The following is a 25,215-nucleotide window of genomic DNA, read 5'->3' on the forward strand; positions in this document are numbered from 1 at the left end:
GGTCTGTCGTCACTTTTGCGGCAGCGATATCTTTCCAGGACAGTCTAGGTGGGAACAGGATGTTGGGGAAGGGGGAACTTTGGTCATCGGGAGGGACGGAGGAAGAGGCGGGGGCCGATCGGTCCGATGGGATAGGGTTTCGTCCAGTCGCACCAGGCAGGAGCGACATCTTCCTTAATCTAAATTTTTTCTTAGTGCATTTAACTATAATCTAATCCAATCAATTTAAGCCAATTTTAGCGTAATTAACTTATATGTGTAATTTAAATTTCTAACTTATATTGTTATTAATTTTTAGTACAATTTTTTATACCGCATACAATGTCGGAACATGGGATCTAGTCGGGACTAGAGCCTCAATTGGCCGCCAAAATTTTAGAAAAATTGCATATGTAACGCTGCTCACCGAAACCTATCTCCGTTTCCCTTATACGAAGTCGAAGATGGAAAAAGAAGCTGATGGTCTTTAAACCATTTGTTTGTTTGTTTGTTTTTTTTATTTCCTTTAAATGAAACAGTACATTTCGTTTGAAAAATTAAAAATAAAAATAAAAAATTTATTAATACAGTAAAACCTCTATATAGGAATAACCTCTATTTTGTTATAAAAAAACTCGGCCCCAACTTGAGCTAGTTATAAATAGGAATAACCTCCCAAACGTTATTTGTTATACACTTTTCAAATCCCACCTTTAAAAACTATGCCTCTATACAGTAATAATTATATATTTTTTTTATAAAAATAATTATATATATATATATATATATATATATATTAAAATTCAAACTAAATTATAAAATATTTAAAAAAACTATTGAAATTATCTATGAGTTGGAAACACAAACTACAACTTGAAATTATAAATATTTAGTATTTTTATTGATGTTTACATTTTTTCCATAAAACTCTTCCAATTACGTATATATTGAAAACTTAAACTCTAAATATTTAATTTGTTCTATTCATGTCTATTGTTATGCATTATATATAAAGTATGTCTGTCTATGATAAAAATTTAAAATTTTATGTATTGAGAAATTTTATTATACTAAACTCTATTTAGTAATAACCTCCCAATTGTTATACAAATAGCTCGGTGTGTATTCCTATATAGAGGTTTTACTATATACTATTCAATTTTATATTTTAGGATTAATTACAAATAACTACCCTGTGGTTTGACCGATTTGCGATGTGGTACCTGTGATATTTGTTTTTTGCAAACACAACCCTATGGTTGCAAAATTTTACATGTTTTTTTTTACTTTGCCAAATTTGGCCGATGACGACTTCGAAATGAAAATTTTCAAGAGTTAAATGATATTTTAAGCAACTTTAATTCTTCAACTTTTTAGGTTTGAGGTTATTTATGTGTTGTTTTTTATGAGAGAGAAAGAAAATGTTTGGAGAGAGAAAACTCCAAAAATGATGATTTTGAAAAATTAAGAATATGATTCCATAGTAAATATGATATCAAACAAGTTTAATTCTTGAAAATTTTCATTTTGAGGTCGTTATTGGCCAAATTTGGCAAAGTAAAAAAACATGTAAAATTTTGCAACCATAAGGTTACGTTTGTAAAAAAAAAAAAAAACACAGTACCACATCGCAAATCGGCCAAACCACAAGGTAGTTATTTGTAATTAACCTTATATTTTAATTAATAAAGCCTCATCAGACTCTCTTCTCTCCAAATTCTCAAACCCAAACTTCTCTTTTCGTTCTTCTTGTGACGCCACTCCACTCTAGCCAGCCCCAACGTTGGCGACGGCGACCACCAGCGAGCCTCCACCGCCGGAAGAATTAATCTCCATTCTGTAGTGTCCAGCCACTGAGCGTCCGAACCACAGCCACATGTTAGTTTTTAATTGATCTTTTTTTAATCCCTAATTTTTGTTGAATTGAAAACTTGAAATTCAATAATTCATGGTAATTTAATGTTTATTCTTCAAATGATTGATTCTATCTTCTTGTATGACTATGAGGCTCAATTCAAATCTGATTGATTCCATTCTTGAATACTTTTGGTATGTAATATTAGTCTGTATACTTTTGTATTTTTTTAGGTTACGAAGATCTTATTGTTTGCCCCCACTATCTAGATATCCTGGATCCGTCCCTGAGTTGAGCGGAAGGGTGAAGCTAGGGAAAATTGCTAAAGGTGAACGATGTTAATTCGGCTTAGCAAGCCATCATCAGAAAGTGGCGGTGGCATTGTGAAGCCTCTGCCTGCGGATACTGTAACTGTCGCCTGCCCTGACCACCTTGTCCTTGCTGATCTCCCAGTAGCAAAGGGCATTGGAGCTTCCACTGCTGCCACTACTGTCAAGACCGTAGGTCGCAGGTCCAGACGCCAACTTGGTGAACGTGTTCACTTCTGTGTCCGTTGTGATTTTCCAATTGCCATCTATGGACGTCTGGTAGGTCCTGACTTTCGTGCTTGGTATTTACTTTCTCCTGCAATTTGTTTTATGCTTTGACATTGTCTCTAATTTGTACTTCATGAGATTAGAAAGTTGCTAGTCCAAATAAATTTGCCTGTAATGTGGCTGACTGAGTTTTTTTTTTTTTTTAATAAAACTAAATTTTGTGATTTGGTCAAGTTCAGCGATTAGATAATAGGAGGGGAAAGAAAGTAACTATTGGAGAGAATTGTGATTGTGTTTGGCTTTATGTCCTCACATATATTCTCCAAAATGTAAATCACTTTTCCGCAGAAGCTACTCCATTTCCAAATTCCAACATGGGAGAGAAGTAACATTATCTTCTCATAATTTTTTTTCTTTTCGTTTAATGCACACATAGTTGATATTTGTTGCCACATATGATAAGGCCTTCATGCTTCCTTGTAATTTTTGAGTGTTGCTATGAAGTGTTATCATATTTCATTATCATAATCCTTTATAGCAACAGCAGCTTCGGTTTTAGTTTTCTTGATGGATGTTGGCTAATGGCTTTTGTCATTTCATATGAATGATATAATTTGTTTCCAACTGCTCTCACTTTAAAGTAGATTATGTAGGACATTTGGAGTCCATGGTTTTTTGTCTTAGTTTTACTGTGGTTATATGTTCAAGTTATTAATTGATTTGGACACACTTATATTTGGACTAATGAGATATCTCATTTATGCAAGCTGTTGAAATTTTGTACAAAAGTACATGTTATTTATGTCCCATTTTAGCTGAATTTCTCCATTACCATTATTGATGGTCTCAAGTTGAGCATCCCATATTTGCTACTATAAATGTCCTGCTAGTCAATATAAAGTTATCCTTGTACTAACAAACTTAAATGATGCAGAGCCCCTGTGAGCATGCCTTCTGCCTTGATTGTGCTCGAAGCGATTCAATGTGCTATCTGTAAGGATATTACTTTTATCTTTCTTATGTTTTAAACAAACATATGAGTTCTTTTTGTTTTTAATGCAATATGTTTCAGTAATAGTCATCACTCCAAGTTGTTTGTGGTGTACTAAAAATTCAACTTGTATGTATATTGTTGCATGTCTTGATTCTACAGATGTCCATTAACTTGCTCCTCAACCATTTAAGTGCGACTCCTCTGCTTAGCATAGAGATCAATTAATATATGCACAATTCTTAGACAAACTATGAATAAATGCTTTTTATAACCTTCTAGTTGCTAGAAGTCAATTACTGTGAGTATTAGTATTCATACGAGTTTTCATGTTAAATATTTGACTTGGACTTGCACTGGTATAAACCACAAATCTTTATACTGGAGACTCAGGCTAAGGGCGAGGGGGTTCTTTTTTAAATAACAATCTCCAATGGAGGAAGGGCTACTTATAGCAACTAAGAATGCCTTTTGGATTCATATCATATTCCTGTAGCAAAGTAGAGAAACTACCCGCTCCTTCTGTAAACATACTACACAAAATCCTAATATTCAAAATATCTGTGATCTTTTTGTCCCTCTATACCCAGGGGAGATCTAATTAAGTCTCCCCCTACAGATGCTCCTGATAGGTACATTGAAGCGACAAAACTGCCATAGTAGCAGTATACGTAATAGCTTGCCATTGCATTTCATCTCAAATAAATGTTGCATATGTGAAGTGTAAAAAGAAAATCAAATGCATATTATGCTATAGATCTGTTGCCTTGAGGCCAAACTCGAAATTGTCTGTAAACTTGTTTTGTACCAGTAACATTTAACTAATCTTGATTTGGTTTAGCTATCAATGAAAAGATGACAAATGCTACTACAATGTTGTTTCTTTGTCAGTATCCGATGAACAAGGCTAATTTTTAATAGGGGTTTATTATAGCTATCTATTTGTTCTTTGTTCCATGAAAAGTCATTTGCCTTGTTCTTCGGAAATGAACTGAACGGTTTCATCCTATTTTTCCTTATATGCAGTTGTGATGATCGAATCCAGAAGATTCAGACAATTAAAATAATGGAGGGAATTTTCATCTGTGCAGCCCCTCACTGTCTCAAATCGTTTTTGAAGAGGACTGAGTTTGAATCTCATATTCAGGAGAGCCATGCTGACCTTCTACATCCAAATCCAGAGAAGGAGAATGGTGATGACTCGGAGGTTCAAAGCACTAAACACTATTCAGTTTCAGATTCCAATATTCGAGTTTCCTCGAGGTCAAATATTGCTCCTGGTTCAAATGCTCAGTTTATGGATTCTGATGATAAAGCTCGTAGACAGCAGCCTAGAGAGCAATCACTTCCTAGGCCAATGATGCAACCGAGATCCTATTTTGGTCCAGGTCAAAATTATCCACCGGAGTCCCAGCCTGACAACAATCGTCCCCCAGGATTCGACCGGCCTGGCATCCAGAATCCTTTCCAGCAAAGCATGCAGGGCGGCCCACAAGAATCGAACCAGTTTTCAGACAAGCAGCCGGGAATGTTATCCGACACTGATTACCCGCCCATGCATCCCATTCAACCTCCTAATTTCGGTGTACCTATGAATTCAAATCCAATGATGCCTCCTCAATATGGTCTTCCTCCTTTCCAACCTGAAGGAGGACAGCCATTTTACGGTGCGCACTATGAAATGGGACAGATGGCTAGGCCAGATTTAGCACCAGAAACTGGAGCCGAACAAGGATCCTTGTTGGGTTATGGACCAGGTCCTGCAGGTGCGAATTTTATGGCAAATTATCCTCAGCCTTGGAACAGTGGATCAACACCTGGGGGTCAAGGAATTCCAGATGGTTTTCCAAACCCATCAGATTCAAGGGGAAATGTTGGGTTTTATCAAGGTGAGTATGGGCGGAATCAAGGAATGATGCCTCCGCCTCCACCATCTGCGAACAAGGGAGGAGAAGCTGTGCAGGGTGGCAACATAATGGAAGGGAAAGGTATATTGGCACCGCAACCATTTTCACATCCGCTGCCGCCTCCTCCGCCATTACATCATTCATCACAGCCTAAAAGAGGCAAGTATTATTCCGGTGATATGGGTCATGATGGACAAGGGTTCGGGTGGCAGCACGAGAACCGTGATGGCTATGGAAATGTCCAGGAGTGAAGAAACTGATGGTGTTTTTAAGGTTACAACACCATGTATTTTTTGTACTAGACTTTGTCTATTGATATCATATGTGCTTCTTTTCTTCTCTGGGTAGACTATATAATTTATTTTAGTTAGTTCGTGGTCTTTGCTTTGAAATTTTTCTCCTCGAGTATTATAAATATGTCCAGCGTTTTTTTACTGTGTTCCGTCATATAGAATAGTAGGTCCAAAATGCCTTCAATCGGTTCTTGAGAGGATTAAATTAGGTGAAACAGTTAAATGTTACTCCCTCCGTTTCATATTACATGCCTTTTTAGAGAGTTATACAGAAATTAAGGATATTAGAAAAAAGACATTGTTATCCTTTATTTATTGATTCCAATATTTATTTATTTTATAATAAGTTCATTATGCTAATTAATTTTCGTAAACCCGCATTTTATAGCAGAAAAAATGATAACTTAACGTGTACTGATCATATAAAATGACATGTAGTAAAAAAGAAAATAAATACTAAATTTAATTGTTGGATTGGAATAAAGTTCAAATTTGTTTCTACTGTTTTTTTTTTCTATAAGTTATATCTAAAATATATATTGAACACGTTTATAAATAATAGTAAACATTATTAATAATTTATATATTTATAACATTAGACTTAGAGGATGTTTGTTTTAGCTTTTCGGATGAGCGTTTAGCGTTTCACTCCAAACCGTAGGAAATATAACGCTTGGTTAGGTTTATATAACTGCAAAAGCTTCTATTTGGAGCTTTTCATAAATAGCTGTTTGTAGTTAGTTGTTATTGATAGAATTATCATTATTATTTCTACAAAATATGTTTATTATTTAACATCATTTATATTTCTACAGCATAATTACCGGAAAAACAATTACGTTCAATAAATTTTTTATTTTTTATATAGATTATTTTTATTAATTTATGTAACACATTTTTTATTTTATAATAGGATAAGGTGCAAAAATACCCCCAACATTCATAGCTAAGAGCAATTTTACCCTTAACGTCTAAAATGGTACAATTATACCTCTAATTTTGGCAGTCAAAAGCAATTTATATATAACATTGATAAGTTGGGTCAATTTGAGAAATAATTTATCAAATTGTCTTCTTGGTCATGAATATTGTCATCTACACGTGCACCATTTTATCATCATTAGTAACATATCACAAACATATGATTAGACGTGATTTTTTTTAAGAAAATAAAAATATATTGTCTTTTGTACGAGTTGGAAAAAAAATTTCCAATATTTCATCGAATTTATAAATATTAATTTTCAATTTTATTATTAAATTACAAAAAATATGAAACCTCTTTTTTAGAACTACTAGTATGTGCAAATTGTGTATAATAAAAAATAAAATATTTATATTTTCTAATAATATCTGAATCGATTCAACTTGCCAATGTTAGAGGTAAAACTGCTCTTAGCTGTCAGCGTTACGAGTAAAATTGCACCATTTTAGACATTAAGAGTAAAATTATTCCTAGTTGTTAACGTTATGGACACTTTTTCACATTTTTCCTTTTATAATTTCATCGTTGATTAATTTAAAACATGTCCATTTTAGACATTTTAAATCCGAACAGCAACAGTTCAATATAATTTTACCAAACACTAGTAATTAAACAGCTAATAACAAACAGCTTACTGCAACTGCAAACAACTAACAGCAACAGCAACCGCAACAACTATTAGCGAATATCTGAACCAAACAGACTATTAATATAGTACAACTTTAAAATAGTGTATATATACATAAACTATCATGTATACACTAATTTATTTAAATTAAACTTATAAAATTACATAGAGATAACAAACTTTGATATGCAAAAAAAAATATAGGGAAAAGTATAAAAATAAACCTTGTGGTTATACCTGTTTTCGAACAACACCGTGTGGTTTAAAAGTTTGCAAAATGGTATCTTGAGGTTCATTCCGTTAGCAAACACATACCAAATTGACTAACGGTGTTAAAAGTCAAAGGGAAAAGAGTTAATTTGGTCTTTATATTTATTTATTTTATAAATTAACATCCTTATTATCTAATTATCCCAAACAAACCCCAAAATAAAAAATAAAAATCAATTTTACCAACTTCTCCATCTCTTTAATTTCTTATTTTTTTCTTATTTCTCTCTCTTCTCTCTTAATTTCTCTCTCTCTAAAATAAATTGAACCACCAAACAAACACCCTCTTAATACCTAATATATTCTAAACACGTTGCGAATCGCTAGAGAATTATGCGAGCTTAATTGTGCGATTCATTGGCTATCGTTGGACTAGATTGCGAATAAGTGCCTTCTAAGTTCGAGTGGAAATGTTGAATGATTATTTTGTTTTGTTAGAGTTTAGAATAGATTAGATATTAAGAGGGTGTTTGTTAAATGGAATAATGGGATGTTTGTTTGGTAGTTCAATTTATTTTAGAGAGAGAGAAATTAAGAGAGAAGAGAGGAAAATAAGAAAAAAAAATAAGAAATTAAAGAGATGGAGAAGATGATATAATTGATTTTTATTTTTTATTTTAGAGTTTGTTAGGGATAATTAGATAATAAGGAGGTTAATTTATAAAATAAATAAATATAAAAACCAAATTAACTCTTTTCCCTTTGACTTTTAACACCGTTAGTCAATTTGATATGTGTTTGCTAACGGAATGAACCTCAAGGTACCATTTTGCAAACTTTTAAACCACACGGGTGTTGTTCGAAAACAGGTGTAACCACAAGGTTTATTTTTATACTTTTCCCAAAAATATATTTACCATTGATAAATTTTGGGATCATTCAATCCAATTCGGTTATCGGTCCGGTTTTAGATAAATTTTGATCCAATTATTTGACAAAAAGTCAATGGTCTAATTTAGTCCAATTCTTAAAAAAAAATTCAACTGTTCGGTCTAATTTTGGATTTTTTTCTCATTAGGTTCGGTCCAATCCAGTATTTCCAAGATCTGTGTCCAACTCTAATTTGTAGAACATTATTTGCAGTTTACATATTCATTATTATATTTTAGGCTATTTGGTTCAGTTGTTAGAGTTTGTTATTAGTTATTTGATGTTTGCTATTACAAATAGGTAGTAGATATTAATTGAGTTTTCTACTAAAAGTAGTCAGTTGCTAATGTAACGAAACATTTTTTTTTTATCTCCGGTTTGAAATTGAAAAGCAAAAAATAACTTCAAAAAATGAAATCAAACAAACACTATGTATTAATGCTTATATTTATATACCATCTGTTACCGTATTAAGTTATTTGGACTGACCTCAAGGAGGCCCAATATAACTTAAAGAGTTCAGATGAGTCATAGTTTGTGTAAAGAAAGAATAGATGACGGCATCGGCCGAAGCAATGACCTTCGGTCAAATAAATAAAAAAAGAAAGATCAAATAAAAATAAAGATCCTACTTCCATTCTAATTATATAGAGAATTTTTTTTAAGCATTTTTGTTGAAGAAAAAACAAACTCTAAACAACTGAATTTGGTAGAATATTTGATTTATATATTCTAGTTTTTTTTTAATATATTGGGACTTGTCTTCTTTAATCCCAAACTCATGCCGAAGTCCTTGGTGATGATACAGTATGACTGCAATCCACGTAAGTTTACCATTTCTCCACGGATAACTTTGAGTCCAACTTCCGCGGGCAGATAGAACACGTACTCCTCTGAATTGGCTGATCTTCATATTGCCGAAAGCAACCTGGAGGGTACATTTGTGAAGGAGATGTGGACCACATCGTTGCAGTTGAGCCACACAACCCAACACACCATAGCTGCCATCTCTTGAACCTGATGCAGCTTAGAGGACACATCAAACTAGAAAATCACTGAAACAAGTATACTAAGAACTGATATCCCCTGCTGCCGAGAGAGCCCAAATACTATGCGCAACATAAGAACGGATCGATGCATAGTGCAGTTCGAACAAAGCGGGTAGACTTATTCGACTAGTAGCTTACGAACCTTCAGCGCCAACATGGTAGGAAAACAATGAGGTAAGGCACGCCAAAGAAGATTCTTCACCTTCGGCAGAACATGGAGATTCCAAACCGAAATCCGTATAGTAGGTTGAAGATTAATACCAACTGTAAACTGTTGCATTTGGTTCATGTACCCAAGTTTCACACTATATATACAAGCCTCTTCTATCCCCGAGCCTATACCAGGAATCCTCCATAGGACTCTTACATAAAGAAATTTGAAGTACAAGTTCCTAGTCTTTAGGAGTAAGTATACCCCAAATAGGATCAACATCCCTACCGCTAGTACCATCATGATGCAAGTCAGACACACTTCTCAACTCCAAACCGTCTAGTAACGATCTTTCAATAAAAGGGTTTCAAACATTCGAGAGCTAAGGGTCCTCCCAAATCTGAATGTTGTGGCTCGACCCCACAAGAAGATGGGCACTCGATTGGATGAGAGGGTGGGCAGCCAAAATGCTATGCCATATGTAGCTCGGATTGTGATATTTTTTTTGTCAAAACGGATTTTGTTCTTGTCGACTTTTGAATTGGCATTATCAAATTTGGCATTTAATGACCCCAAAATGAAAATTTTCAAGAATTAAAGTTATTTAGTATCACATTTATTATGGAATCTCATTTTTTATTTTTCAAAATCATTCTTTTTAGAGCGTTTTCCCTCTAAACATTAACTTTCTCTCTCATCACCAAATAACACATAAATGATATCGAAACAAAAAAGTTGAAGAATTGAAATGAGATAAGGTGCAAAAATACCTTTAACATTTACAATCAAGAGCAATTTTACTCTTAACGTCTAAAATTGTGTAATTTTACTCCTAATGTTGGTAGCTAAAAGCAATTTTACCCCCAACTTTGATAAATTTGGTCAATTTGAAAAATTATTTATTAAAATGTCTTTTTGGTCATGAATCTTATCATTTACGCTTCACACGTGCGCCATTTTATCGTTCATTAATAACATATCACAAACATATGATTAGATGTAAAAAAAATTAAAAATATATTGTATTTTGCACGAGTTGGACAAAAAAAAATCAAACATTTCTTCAAATTTATAAATATTAATCTCCAATTCAATTATTAAATCATAGAAAATATGAAATATTTTTTTAGAACCAACTGATATGAAATTGGTGCAGATTAAGGAACAAAATATATGTGTTTTATAATAATGTTTGAAATTGATCCAATTTGCGAATGTTAGGGATAAAATTGCTCTTGACTGCTAACATTAGAATAAAATTGCACCATTTTAGACGTTAGTTATAAAATTGTCTATTATTGTAAATGTTAAGGGTATTTTTACACCTTATTCCAATTAAAATTACTTAAAATATCATGAAATTTTTAAAAATTTCATTTTAAGATTGTTAATAACCAAATTTGAAAACGACAATCTAAAAGTCCTCGATTTACAAAGATTAATAAGCACATAGTTGGTTTTGACAAACAGATATCCCAGTCCTCCATCAAGAAAAAGAATTACCCCTAATTATTTTTGTTCAATAGTTGTCACCATTACTAAAATCGAAACATTTACATTTGATTATTAAAAAACTGATTTTGTCTGAAAATTTTCTTTGTTTTTCTTCTTCCTAATTTATTTTTTAAATTTTCTTTGTTCTTCTTCTTCCAAATTTATTTTTTAAAATTTCAGCTTTTCTACATTCTATTTCAAAAATTCAAAAATTCTAAAAATTCTAGAATTTATATATATATTAAGCGAAAGAAATCCTTATGAAGCTATATTGTGACTTTTCAATGATTATAATACTATATTAAATAAAATCACTAATTGGAATCATAAAATTATTTTACTCTGAATTAACATCTAGAAATTAATAACTAATTAATTAATTAGGCTTAGGTATTTGCCATCTTAACCACTATAGGACTTCTAACATAATGCACACCATCAGACCAACAAATTCCCCCAAAAACATAGCTGAATATTTCAATATTCTCCATAGCTTTTAATGTTACTTTGAAACTCTTCTCTTCATTCTTCTTAAACTTCAATGTCACCGGTTCAACCACTACTGATATTCCAACCGGTGAATCGACTCGAACCGTATACAACCCTGCTCTCCCTACATTCTTCAAGGTTCGAGTCAGGCTCAGAGTGAGATTAGGTGAGAGATTAGGGACAGTAATTGATGGGTAATTGAAGTTTAACAAGTTAATTGTGTTTTTTGATGGGCAATTGAATGATGGATCATCAACAAATGCTGACATTTGGGTTGAATTGTAGCCGTTTGAGCATAGGAAATTTAAGTAGTCTTTTGTGGTTAGATCATAAACCAAACCGGGATCTGCTGCTTGGTTTGGTCTGATATGTCCTGAACCGTAATTGAATGGGTTTGCTTTTCTTAGACTATCTGCTACTATGGGTTGCCTGATGTTGCTTCTTGTTCTAGCTGCAATATCACAAATCCACCAACAATCAGGTATGATTAACACGATTTATAGAAATAATTTAAATAGCACGACTGATATTATTATAAGAAAAATGGATATTAACGAGAAAAATTTAATAGAAATAAAAAATTCTCATTAAAAGTATAATTTCAATAACTTTAATGAGAATAAATTATATGTTTTATTATTAATCATAAAATAACTAAAATTTATGACTCAATAAACACGTGGATTGCTAAATACCATTCCCATTTTATTTATCACTATCTCCGTTTGGATTTTTTTGCCTTTCTCATAATTTTGATAAAAAACTAAAAATTCTCACTCCAAAATCACAAATCCGAAAAACAATAATTGAAATTATGATGAAAATAATTGATGCGTGACATCTCGAGAACCCCAAAAATGGATGATTACGAGTCGGAAACATTAAAATTTAGGTTTTTTTTATCAAAGAAATCATGAAAATAATGCATATTTTTTGTGACGATTTTGCATTTTTTGTCACAAAAAATTGAACGATTTTGCATATTTCATCACAAAAAATTAAACGATTTTACATATTTCGTCACAAAAATTCAACATTTTTTCATAATTTTTTTTATGCCTAGGCGGATGAATCTCCCGCCTGACCTATGGGCATGTGAGAGAATCTCCCACCTGGCCATAGGCCAGGCGTCCGCCTGACCATAGGCCAGGCGGGAGATTTATCCGCCTAGGCATACATGCAAATTCTCTCCAGAAAAAAGTTCAGTTTTGAAATTTTTTTATGAAAAGCGCAAAATTGTCCAAATGGGAATAGTAAATAGCAACACTTATAAACATTTATAGCATGTCATGGAATCAATTTGAACTAAGGTGTCGTTTGGTTCGCGGAATAGAATGGAATGGAATAGAATGGTTATTCCAAAGGAATAGAATAGCAAAGAATGGAATAGAAATTCTTAGGAATTACTATTTCTATGTTTGGTTGGTGGAATAAGGTAGAATGGAATAGATAATTTTTTTATTAAAAAGACAATATTATCTTCAAATGTAATTTCTTATTTATTTTAAAATTTTAATTTTTCACTATAAATTGTTCAAATATTTAATATATATTATTTTAAAAAATATATAAAAAATAGAAAAATGGGAAACACAAAAGACGAAAAAAACACGAAAAATACATTAAAACGAAAAAACAATAAGAACATGAAAACGGAAAAATTGTAAAAACACGAAAAAAATAGAGGTAAAAAAACAAAATGTAAAAGCGCAAAAAAAAACATTAAAAACACAAAAACAAAAGAAAAAAATGAGATAAAAGTGGAAAAGGGTGAAAACGCGAAAACATATAAACGTGTTAACACAAAAAAAAAACACACACACGCAAAATATGAAAAAACACAAAAAATGTGCAAACCGTAAAAAACACAAAAACATGAAAAAAGTGGAAAACACGAAAATGTGAAAAAAAAAGAAAAACGTGAAAAAATCGAAAAACACGAAAACATGAAAAAGTGTTAAAAACACGAAAAATGCGTTTGTAACGTTTTTTTATGTTTTTCCGTGTTTCCCAAGTTTTCTTGTTTTTTCCGTTTGTTCACGTTTTCGTATTTTTCACGTTTTGTCATGTTATTGTGTTTTATTTTGCATTTTTTCGATTTTTCACGTTTTAATTTTTCGGTTTTTCCCCTTTTTGTTTTTTTTTCGCATTTTTGTATTTTTCGTATTTTGTTACTTTTTCGTGTTATTCACGTTTTTCCATGTTTTGCGTATTTTTTCATATTTGTTTGTTTTTAACGTTTTCGTGTTTTGTTTGCGTTTTTTACATATTGTCACGTTTTTGTGTTTTTTTTTCGTATTTTTTCGCATTTTCGTGTTTTTATTTTTCACGTTTTTTAATATTTCGTGTTTTGTCACTTTTTCGCGCTATTCCTATTTTGTGTTTTTCGTGTGTTTGCTTTTTTTTGCGTCTTCGTGTTTTTCGCATTTGTTCACGTTTTCATGTTTTTCGCGTATTTTATTTTTTGCATATTCTCGTGTTTGTAACATTTTCACATGTTTCGTGTTTCATATTTTTCGTATTTTTACATTTTTTAACGTTTTCGTCATTTTTCCATTTTTCACGTTTTATATGATATAAATTATGGATTGACCAAAATTTATAAGATTTGAGAAAGTGATTAGAGAGAAGATTGAGGATTTAATGGAGGATAATTTTGTAAATTACAAAAATATAATATTAGGAATAGGCTATTCCTAACCTAAATTGAAGAATAGCTATTCCATGAAATCAAGGAATAGGGATTTCATGGAATAGCTATTCCATAAAAAAAATCAACCAAAAGTGGGAATAGCTATTCTTTAGGAATAGGCTATTCTATTCCCCCTCTATTCCGCGAACCAAACGAGCCCTAAGACTTCAAACCGATAGTTAAAGTTCAATCATATATCTTATATTAACTCGGATACCTACCTGTGGTCATAATGGCCGACTTAATAGCAGCAGGACTCCAAAGAGGATGAATGGTTTTGAGAAGAGCAGCAATGCCAGCAACGTGAGGGCACGACATTGACGTCCCCGATATTATATTATACGGAAAAACTTGTGAATATGCAGCTAATATATAAACTCCTGGTGCTGTGATATCTGGCTGCAAAACAAATCATTCCTAATCATTTTTGGCTACTCAGAATCAGTGACGGATAGTCCGTATTATAGATAGGGTGAGCATGAACCGGTTTAGTTTGAAAATCGAACCAAAATATGCAGTATTTTACGAACCAATCCGATCTGAATAACATTTTGATTCAGTTTGGTTTGGATAAAAACCGAATATATTTATTTTTTCTTAAATATTTGTAATCCAATTTTAAATATATTATCTAATACCAAATTCATATTACATAACATTTATAACCATAATAATGATAATAATACCATTTGCAACTAGTCTATAATTACAGGAAATAATGAGCTTGTTTTATAATTCTTTTGCTTAAACAAAATATATGTTTTAGTACTTAATTATATGAAACTAATTACATTGTAATTATATATAGCGTCGGATTATTTATTTAGTTCAATTTAATTTTTTCAGTTCTTCATAGAAAAAGCCAAATCGAAAACCAAATTGTTTAGCAAAATACAAACCGAATCAAATTGAACTACAAGGCAGTTCAGTTTTTTCTCAATTTCTTTTGTTATATGCGGAAAAGTGTGAGATTATCGAAGGAAATTGGATATTATAGATTTACGAATTCTTTTGTTAATCACTCTTAGAAATCGAGGTTGATAGTCTATTCATGACTCGTTGTCCGTGTTAACATTTTGACTTTAGCTTTCATATTTCAATTTGATTATTACCTTCAAGATTTCTGGAGTAATTGCATTAGGTCCACGGGATGAAAATGGTGCCATTATAGGTGCAACAACTTCCTTAACTTGTGTACCACCGCTTATATATGCTTTGGGTGACCTGCAAAATGCCAAATTGAGTAATTTTTTTCAAAACGTTGATCGGAGATTTTATAAGAAAAGATTAGGGTTACAGAAAAAAACAATAAAAAATCGAATGAGTGAGCACGTGTGTGATATATTTGTTAAAATCCACTAAACACAATTTAGAGGCTTGTAAAATCCAATCTTTTATATACCTCTTAAAACATTGGTAAGTTTTTCGTGTGGGATAGAAAAAAAGCTCTTAAAAGCAAAATCACTAATAACAAATATACCCACACCATTCAAAGCTATTTTCTTACAGATTTATCACTCATCGTCCAATATTTTACACAATAATACGATTTATTTGACATAATTGTTATTTTTTTATATTTATATTATATATAATCGTATAAATAAAATAACGCGATTTTAACAGGATAACCTGAAATTCTGAAGAGTTTACCTGGTGCTGTACATATAAGCTAAAATGGAAAGACCATCTTCTCCAGAAACAAATGAAGTAGGAACAGAGTGGGGTTGAGGAAAAATCCTTTCACTTCTATCTTCATAAGCAAGAATCATCCCAACTCCACCAGCCTCTGCAACTTCCAAGCTCTTCTCAGCGTCACTAAATCCATCCCCAACACAGTAAACAATTTTTCCTGCAACTTTTCTTGGTTCAAGAGATCCACGAAAGCAAAATTTTCTGCCAAGCCAAAGACACCAATTTATATCCCTAATTTTGTTAATCAATTTTATATTAATGAAAGATTTGTGTTTCTTACGCAGCTGTAGCAGAAGCATTGGCAGATTTAGCATCCATGGAATAAATCAAGGGGTAATACTTCCTAGCTGGTAAGGTGTTTGTGTTGAAACTGAGTCCCTGATATATTGAACACCAACTGTTTGATAAAAGTTCTCAGTGAAAAAAATAAACATGATTGGTTATGTTAATTCATAATTGCGTACCATGAATTGCTTTTTGTTTCCAAGGATGACATTAGATGGGAAATCACGATCCATTGTACTAGCTGCAACAGTAAGAATCCAAGGAGCTACATTTGAAGCAGAACCCGAAACCGGACCGGAATTTCCAGCTGAACAAACAACAACGATCCCATTCTTGACAGCAAGGAAAGATCCAATTGAAGTGGCATGATTGAAGTAATCACGAGGACGACTTCCGAGTGAAATGGACAAGATATCAACATTGTCCTGAATTGCAGCATCAAATGCAGCTAATATATCAGCATCTGTGCAAGTTTGTGTGCAACTTGTTTGATCATCTCCGAAGCAAAGTGGCCAGCAGGCTTTGTAGGAAGCAACTCGTGCGAAAGGGGAACCTCCTTTTGCTGTTCCATTGGCTGAACCGAGAAAGGTAGCGCCTTTAACAAAGCGGCCTCCTGCTGTAGATAAAGTGTGAGTGCCATGTCCGTCTGTATCTGCTGCTGTGTTGAAGGATGGATCAAGGGCTTCTCCTATTGCAGCTTCAAACCCTTTGTTGAAGTATCTTGCTCCTATTAGCTTCTTGTTGCATTTAACTCCATTGCTGTTTTCACAGGTTCCTTTCCATTTTGATGGAATTGGTCCCATTCCTTCGTCATTGAAGCTCTCAGATTCTGGCCACACACCTGTAATTTCAACAGGGTTTCAATCAGAAACACCACTAGAAGACGGAACGAGCTGTTTCGACGGAAATCAAAGGATTACTTACAAAAATTCGGTCAGTAACCAACAATTTTCTAGTAACGAAATGAACTTATGCATATATGATTCGAAAAAACGCAAAATTTGGTCCTGTGTTTGGTCTATTTGATTGCATTGTCTTGTACTTGATGCTAATTTATCAGTTTTACTTGGACATGTTAAGGATTAAAAGGGTTCGATTCGCCTTTTAACTTCGTTTGCAGGGTCAAATTGCTTGAAAATGTATGTATAATTCAACCTTTAACTTGGTTTTAATTTGACTTTTTTGCTACATAGTTGAAAGTAAAAGTGAATAGGTGTTTTACCAGTATCAATGTTTCCAATAATTACATCTTCACCAAATCTTGCCTTGAGCCAGATAGAATCAGCTGGAATTCGTCCATTTTTTTCCATTCCAAGAAACTCCCATGACCTTGTTGTATGAAGTTCATTCATTTCATTAGGAAAGACTGATACAACTTCTGCACGCCCTAATTCACAAGAGAAACAAACATAATCAATGACAGTAAAACATAGAAATTCTACAATACTCTCGGAGTAATACACTCCAGTAAAACAATGGAGTGAAGTAGAAGCAATACTTGAAATAATATTACATATAATGAAGTTGTGTCATGTGATGTGAATCTTACTTGAGATTTCCTCAACCTCTTCATCTTCAAGAGTAGCAGCAAAGCCATTGATATAGCTTGTATAAGAATAAAATATAGCCTCTCTTGCCTTTTGCTTGCTATGTGCATAAATGATGAAAAAAAATGATCAATAAGTTGTTGGTTGGAGTCATTAAGTACGACAAGCACGTTTTCGAACTGTCAAGAGATCTTTATCTCGACTCGAATCTGAATTGGTGAAAACACATTACCTTTTCATGCAAGAACTCAAAAGTTCATAGTAGGAATCATGAGAAGAAGAAGGATTGGATCCCTGAGAATTCTTCCCTAAGTAAACCACATAAGACTGAAAGAACAACATGATAATGTAGTTAGCTATACTATATGTTCTAAATCAAATGCCATTATAATTAAAACAAAGATGTTGATTAAAAGCATGCCTTTTTCTTAGCAGCTTCTACTGGATTCTTCAATGAAGAGAAAAGGGAGAAGAGGAGCCAAAGAGAAACAGTAAGTTTCATCATCTCCATATGTCTTTGTTTGCTTAATTGAAAGAGCAGATTGTGCTCTTTATATAAATGATTTTGGTCAACATATTAGTTTATGTTTTAATCTGAACAGATCTAGATTCTAAAGGCAGCTTTTAAAATATTGGTAATTAATTAGTGATATAATGGAATTAGATTTTTCTTTTAATAGATTATTTTACATTTACACAAGAAAATTAACGTTAATAGCTATAAAATTCATCAGAAGCCAATCCATTTTAATATTATATGACTTGATCAAATATGAAAGGGAAATCCAGAACAAAATTGGTAATTGAAAGCTTCAACCAAGAACTTGTAAACAAGCTGAAAAAATACTTTAGGAAACAGTAACCATCTCATGAATATAATACATTATTTGATTAAATTAAATTATATTAATGAAGCTTTATAATGAAGTGATTAAGCATTTAATTAGTGAACACCAAATTAGTGATTTCTGGCGCTCAATGTGGAGGCAATATTTTATAATTAGTTCAAATCCCTATGAATTAAAAGGTTTAAAGAATAGCAGCATCTAGCAAATAGAGATACAGATTGAAGATTAGCTATCATTGGCCAAGCCCCAAATTAGGTACACTATAAGCCCATTGCTTGTTTCTCAATTTTTTACTTTTTTTCTGTAATTCTTTCTTATTTGTATTTATATTATATTAGTATGTTGATTGATGTTGATTGTTAGTGGTTCATAGAACAATAGTTGCTACAAATTATCATAATGGGCTGATGTCTAACATGATCACTAACAAACTACAAAAGGATATTGGGAAAGAGATGTGATGTTGGTATGCATCAAAATAATGTATATGAAAATGTTGGAATTATAACATAAATAATCTCTATGGGTTACCTCTTGTAATGCGAAAACCATTTAGATTGATTGCCGTAGAAGAATGAACCACGGTCGTATATTACCGGTCTAATCAACTTCACCGAGATTCATTGGGAGAAGATATGATGATCCACAAACTAAGAATAGACGATTGAGAGAGAGAATTCGATAAAGAAATCTACATGAAAAAACTTGTAAGAATGTGAACAATTGCAAGTTGATCAAATATAGTAACGGCCTTAAACAATCTTCGAGATAATGGTACATTCGCTTTCATAATGTAATTCGAACAACTTCAATCTAATTGAATAAGACCATTGTGTCTATACAAAACGCTCTGGAACTAAGTTTCTCATTTTGTCATTATATATTGATGATATTCTCATAGTTAGAAATTGTTGGTGTATACTCTAGTCTTGAGACATTATAATTTTGACAATCCTTTAATTATAAGGCAGTAATCTCTAATGATGATTTACGTGTGCGGATATATCATCCAAAGTATCCAGGATTAGTGATCTACTCATGTTTGACGGGTTGAGGATCTGGGAGAGTGAAACTATGAGGCAATAAGATACCAATCCAAAATGTCCAACGAAAGATTAATATGCGTCTTGGTTGTGATGGTGTTTCACCCATCACGGTCATACGAGGGGCATATGGGCTTATAAAATAGTAAGCAATAGATAGGCTCGTTATGAGAGCACCACTTAATTATAGGTGTTATAGGTGTAACTTATGTGATACTCCTTATTGAGTCTTTAGACCCAAAACCTTTATGGCGCCTTGATGAGACACCATGCTTTGACCATCCGCATATCGGGCTTGTGATTGAGTGCTAAGTATGAGTTTGATTAGGTATGTTGTGAATTATGCTTAGAAACTATGCGCAGTAGTAAGAGGATTGCTACTCTTCAACAGAAGAGATGTTATCACCGGCCACTTGATTAATGAAGTTGAGAAGCGTGTGACCACACGTGAATAAAGCTATTGCTTATTCGAACTTATCTTTTCACTAAGCAATCAAGAAATGTCTAAGCACTAGATGAAGGTGACACTTTCATGCCTCATGCTAAGATATGCACTCTCTTCAAAGATAAGAAACAACACTATAGCACATGAGTTCATATCATGTGTGCTGAGTGACCCTGAGATGGAAAAAATTGATCTCAACTTTTCCTAGTGTAAAGCTCATTTCGTTATTAAGTTATTATAGTTTACGAAAACTTATCCTTTGAACCTTAACTTATTCTAGAAGTACAATTTGGATGTGACTATCTTAGAAGGATTCTCTCATGGGCTAGATGGTTATACAACTTGGAAAGGGACCGATTAGTTAAGCAAATTCAAATTATGATGAAAGGAGTGAAGTTGAAGGGAACAATTATCATTTACACATTTCAAGTCTTTATGTTTCACATTCTGGATAATTATACTGGTATGTATAGTTGTGAAAATAGAATATTATAGATATTTTTTTTTGAAGAAGAATATTATAGATATCTAAGTAAAGTTACATGGAATGTAATGAAAAATCTAGGATAATGAATGGCATACAATTTTTTTTATATACTTTACAACAGTTTGTATATCCTTAACAGGTCCATAATACTTTAATATCGAGGCGTTATATATCTCTTAACAAGTGTACAACAATGATGCTCTCAATGGCATGTTGGTCGCACGATCTATTTGCGAATATAAATAAAAATGGAAGCTCGAATTTATTACGTGTGAGTGGGAGATGTAGGAATTATCCGCCATACTAATTCAGATTCGAGTAGATTACAACTTTATCTAATTGTGTTATTAGATAATTAGGAATCCTAGTTGCATTAATCTTATCTAATTTAGTAATTGTTTAATGGGAACAATAGTCTAATAAGGAAGTTAGAATACTAGTTGACCTAGAATTAATATTGTTTAATTCTTATGGAAAAAAAATATATTTAGCGCATATAAAGGGCCCTAAGTTAGATATAAATACATAAGAATTAAGAAAACAAATTTTCTCTCCCTCTCTCTAGAAATTGACACCCCCTCTCTCCTTTACAAGGAGACTTCGTTCTTAGATCGTGGATTAGTCGTTGTTTCTTCCAAATAACTTTGATGTGGGAACAACATGATCGATAATGCAAGTTTGTGGTTTGAGCTTTTCCGCTATCTACTTAATGTTAATATGCGCTTTAAGAAGTAACCCAATAACCCGTGTTTGAACTTATAGGATTAATTGAGTAGAAATCCTTCTTTTATGATATAATATAGGGTGTTGTTAAATCCAGCCCCAAATTCCCACCTTTAACCCCGTGAAAGGACGAAAATGCCCTTTTATGGGTTTTGGAGAGGAAAAAAGCTTTTTTTTTGCCAATCCGATACGCGGGCGTGTGGCTATCACGCCTCACCGCGTGGTCGGGCGTGATAGCCACACGCCTCACCGCGTGATCGGACGTGATAGCCAAACGCCCGACCTTGCGGTGAGGCATGATATCCACACGCCCGCGTGTCGGATTGGCAAAAAAAATAGCTTTTTAAACCCGTAAATAGGTCGTTAAACCCGTAACTACAGAATTGTACTTAAAACTTAAAAATACCATACAATTTTAACTAAAATCAGTAACAATAATATAAGTTAATGAGTAAATATTATTAATTACAACATATAAAACTAATATAATCTAGTCCAAGCCTCTCTCCTTTCAGCGTATAGATTGTCCAAGTGACGAACACTCGGATCATGAAATATACGCCATTGGGTGGCAATGGGAGGCACTGGAAATGCAGGATGTAAATAAAGACGTATGTAGTGATGATAACTCCCCAAATGACAAATCACAATCTCTCGCTCTGGTGGTCTTCCATCGTCCGAACGCATCGGCAGTATAGTGCAACATCCTAACTGTGATGTAGTAAAAAGGAATATTACTGCATTCAAAACAGATGCAGCAGCATATAAGTCATCTGGACTCACCATCTAGTGGGACTCACTACACCCCGCTCCTGCCCATTTAATACGCGTGAGGGCAGCATCAAATCCGTTCCCGTACACTGGCGCATACAGATCACGGTTTGTCACATCTCATTCTCTATGAGCACTCTCATCAGCTTCCACTCCTCCTGGTTATAGGTGATGGCATCGGCTAAAACACGAAATCCACAGTTGCCATCTGCTACAACATCATAGAATCCAGTAATAAATGGTACGATGAGACCTTGAACCCGATGTAAATGGTGGTAACCGGCGATATCCGCATCAAATCCAGCTGAAAATATTAATATATGAAATTCATCAATAAAAATATATTTACTTTAACTTCAACATATATATTAATAAAATAAAATATACCCGACATCTCGTTGTTATGCACAGATGAGGATGAGGAACGGCCTCGACTACGACTACTCCTCGAACCTGAGGACCGTGCTCGACCTCGTGGTGCCTGACTGTACTTCCATGCATTCGGATTCCGTTTCGTTGATGAATTCCCCTTTGGTCTACCCCTAACAGTGTCTTTGACCTCAGGTTCTTTGAAGCCACTTTGTTCCGGGTTTATCTGATCATGAATCATCATCGATATGCTACGCACCATTGAATGATCTAACTTTTCAACCTTTTCCACAAGAGAGTGAAAAAACCGGTGATCCTCAGACCTGTCAGCATATACGGAAGCAGTAACTGGTATGTCACTCAACCCTTCAAACGCAAGAGATCTCCAAAAAGGATGGATGCGGTTAGCACGGACCGATTCATCTGTGTCAATATATGTTTTAAGCTCACATGCACACGGAATGCCATGAGTCATGGACAACACGCATCCGCATTCACTTACCACATCCATACTCAATCTGTGCATACGCTTGAGCTCCCCATTTAGTACACGCAAGCAGTAATGTGAAACGTGTAAGTCGGGATACTTGAAAGGTGCTCCACAGTGAGCCACCGCAGATCTTCTTCTCGAGTCCTCGAGTGAGTATCTGATTATATACATTAAAGGATTACAAAACTAATGTATTACACTTTAAAAGATTAAAGCAAATAACAGAATAAATGTCTTACTTGATCGGCTCGATCTGAGCCTCAATGTCCTTGTGCACCTTCGCCCACACTGTATCGAGTGCACCAGTAGATGAATTCAACCACTGTTTCAACTGTGCATGTGAACTCTCCACTCGACAGGTTGTGGTGTTTTCTAAGTGCAACACCTTGTTCGTCCATGCTCGACAAAACTTCTCTTTATGCACTAGCCATGTGGTCTCCATGTACTCTATCACACGAGGCCAGTTGGCAGTAGTATCCTTCATGACATTCACTGCCGCCTCATAGTCGGCTACTGTCGGGGCTTCAATTATACGTTTCCATTTGGAATTCTTAAAAACTTCACCAAAACTCTTCACTCCACACAACTTGCCTACTCTATCCTCCACATCTTTATTAATATGCCATGTGCACAATAAATGATGACTATGAGGAAATACCTCACGAACCGGCCTCATCAGTCCTAACTCCCGGTCTGTAGCAATGGCTGTTGGATGCACATCAGGTTGGAGCAAAAGCTTCAATTTTTGTAACACCCACATATAACTTCCCTCAGTTTCATCCTTCATGATTGCATATGCGATCAAGAAGTTTTTGTTTGAAGGCGTCATTCCAATGATCTCAAAGAATGGCATCTTATACTTGTTTGTTTTATATGTTGAATCCATACCAACAAACAAGTAATAAGATCGGAACAGTGTGATCGATGTAGGATGTGCCATAAATAAGTGAGTCACAACATTGCTGCCCGACACCGCTTGTGTCCAATGTACATATTCCTTATCTATAGCAAGCCGATAAAACTGACCGATTACATCCCGACCCTCAAAGCTCTCAGTCCTGATTTTCTCCCTGTAGTTATAGATATGTCTTTGTGTCGGGCAATCATCCGGATGTTTTTCTTTGATTGCAGCAAAAATAGCACAAGGCTTAGCTTGAGCAGAACTCATTTCACGAACAAGTTTTTTGGAACCCGAGCTTAGTCCGCTCATCTGTCTGTAGCCCTGACGATATACAGTCAACTGATGACAGTGCTGTCCTCTATCTCCAGCAATCCCATTCACCACCCAACCGCCTAATTCAGCGATTTTCAGAACCTTTATCTGGAATTTGCAACCACAGTACTTTGTTTTTGTATCCCTCCGTAGTATAGCATCCGTATCCATATCCCTTTTCCTTCTATAATTCTTAATACCACGAGCACATTTAACCAATATCCACTTTGACTTGCCCCCTGTCTTGTGCGACGCTGTGGTTAACTCGAAGTCGATCCCAATTGCCGTCTGTTTTGCCCAGTTAACAGCTTCATGATATGTTTGAAACGTTTGTTGGGGAAAAAACTGCGAACTGTAATCAATGTCGTTTCCGCCAAATTCTTCCCACGAAACCTCCTACAAATGATAAATAACGAACATTACATTCTAACACGCGACATTTCTACAGCGTTTCGGTGTCTAAACCCGAAAAAGCAGCCACAAATATGCTCGGGCGTGTGAGCATCACGCCCCACTATGTGGTGGAGCGTATGAGGATCACGCCTCACCATGTGGTGGGGCGTATGAACATCACGTCCCACCTCATGGTGGGGCGTGTGGCTATCACGCCCCACCACATGGTGGGGCGTGATGTTCAAACGCCCCACCACATGGTGGGGCGTGATGCTCACACGCCCGAGGGCCGAAACCAGCGTTTTTTTTTTCAAAAAATTTACAGAAATCAAAGGAAGTTCAATCGGAAAAATACCTCAACTTCAGACACAGCATCACTCTCGTCTCTTCCCGGTGATAACAGATTGCTCTCCATCAAACGTGTTGTCTTTGATTTCGGATCAAAATGTATTTGGGAGAGTTTGAGAGAGTTTGAGAGGGTTTGGAATTTTTAATTTTTGGTTAAAGGGCGGTTACGTCTTTTTTCGGAGCTGGAAGTGTGACATTGGGGCTGGGTATAGTAATCCACTATAATATATTCAAATTTTGAGATCCTAAGTCTAACATATATTGCTTAGTAGAGCACAATAAGGAGGAGTTAGTATATAAGAATGAATTCAATAATAATAGACTACTGTTAAGGAACCGATTCTTAGTTTTTAATTCCACCCAAGTTCC

At 34.2% G+C, this 25,215-nt stretch overlaps 2 protein-coding genes across 3 annotated transcripts; one reads left to right on the forward strand and one right to left on the reverse strand.

Annotated features, from left to right (window-relative positions):
- The first annotated feature begins 1,699 nt into the window (after positions 1-1,699).
- LOC136206130 (E3 ubiquitin-protein ligase HAKAI homolog) lies at positions 1,700-5,638 on the forward strand. Of its 2 annotated transcripts, none has more exons than XM_065997059.1 (4): positions 1,700-1,857; positions 2,068-2,421; positions 3,305-3,363; positions 4,388-5,638. In XM_065997059.1, the coding sequence occupies exons 2-4, from the start codon at positions 2,170-2,172 to the stop codon at positions 5,517-5,519; spliced, it is 1,443 nt and encodes a 480-aa protein (XP_065853131.1). In that variant the 5' UTR covers positions 1,700-1,857; positions 2,068-2,169; the 3' UTR covers positions 5,520-5,638. The 2 variants fall into 2 exon arrangements, with proteins under 2 accessions (XP_065853131.1, XP_065853133.1); XM_065997061.1 differs by having other exon boundaries at positions 2,104-2,421.
- A 5,756-nt stretch (positions 5,639-11,394) lies between these two features.
- Positions 11,395-24,913, reverse strand: LOC136207395 (subtilisin-like protease SBT5.3). The gene is made up of 13 exons (XM_065998659.1): positions 24,854-24,913; positions 24,127-24,501; positions 22,905-23,049; positions 22,421-22,825; positions 17,949-18,072; positions 17,719-17,816; positions 17,392-17,556; positions 16,349-17,010; positions 16,165-16,262; positions 15,843-16,085; positions 15,302-15,413; positions 14,411-14,588; positions 11,395-11,948 (listed from the first exon to the last, which is right to left on the reverse strand). Exons 1-13 carry the CDS (start codon positions 24,911-24,913, stop codon positions 11,395-11,397), a joined length of 3,219 nt encoding a protein of 1,072 aa, XP_065854731.1.
- Between the last annotated feature and the right edge of the window lie 302 nt (positions 24,914-25,215).

This window comes from Euphorbia lathyris, chromosome 9, assembly GCF_963576675.1.
Source record: "Euphorbia lathyris chromosome 9, ddEupLath1.1, whole genome shotgun sequence".
In the NCBI taxonomy this organism is placed as follows: domain Eukaryota; kingdom Viridiplantae; phylum Streptophyta; class Magnoliopsida; order Malpighiales; family Euphorbiaceae; genus Euphorbia; species Euphorbia lathyris.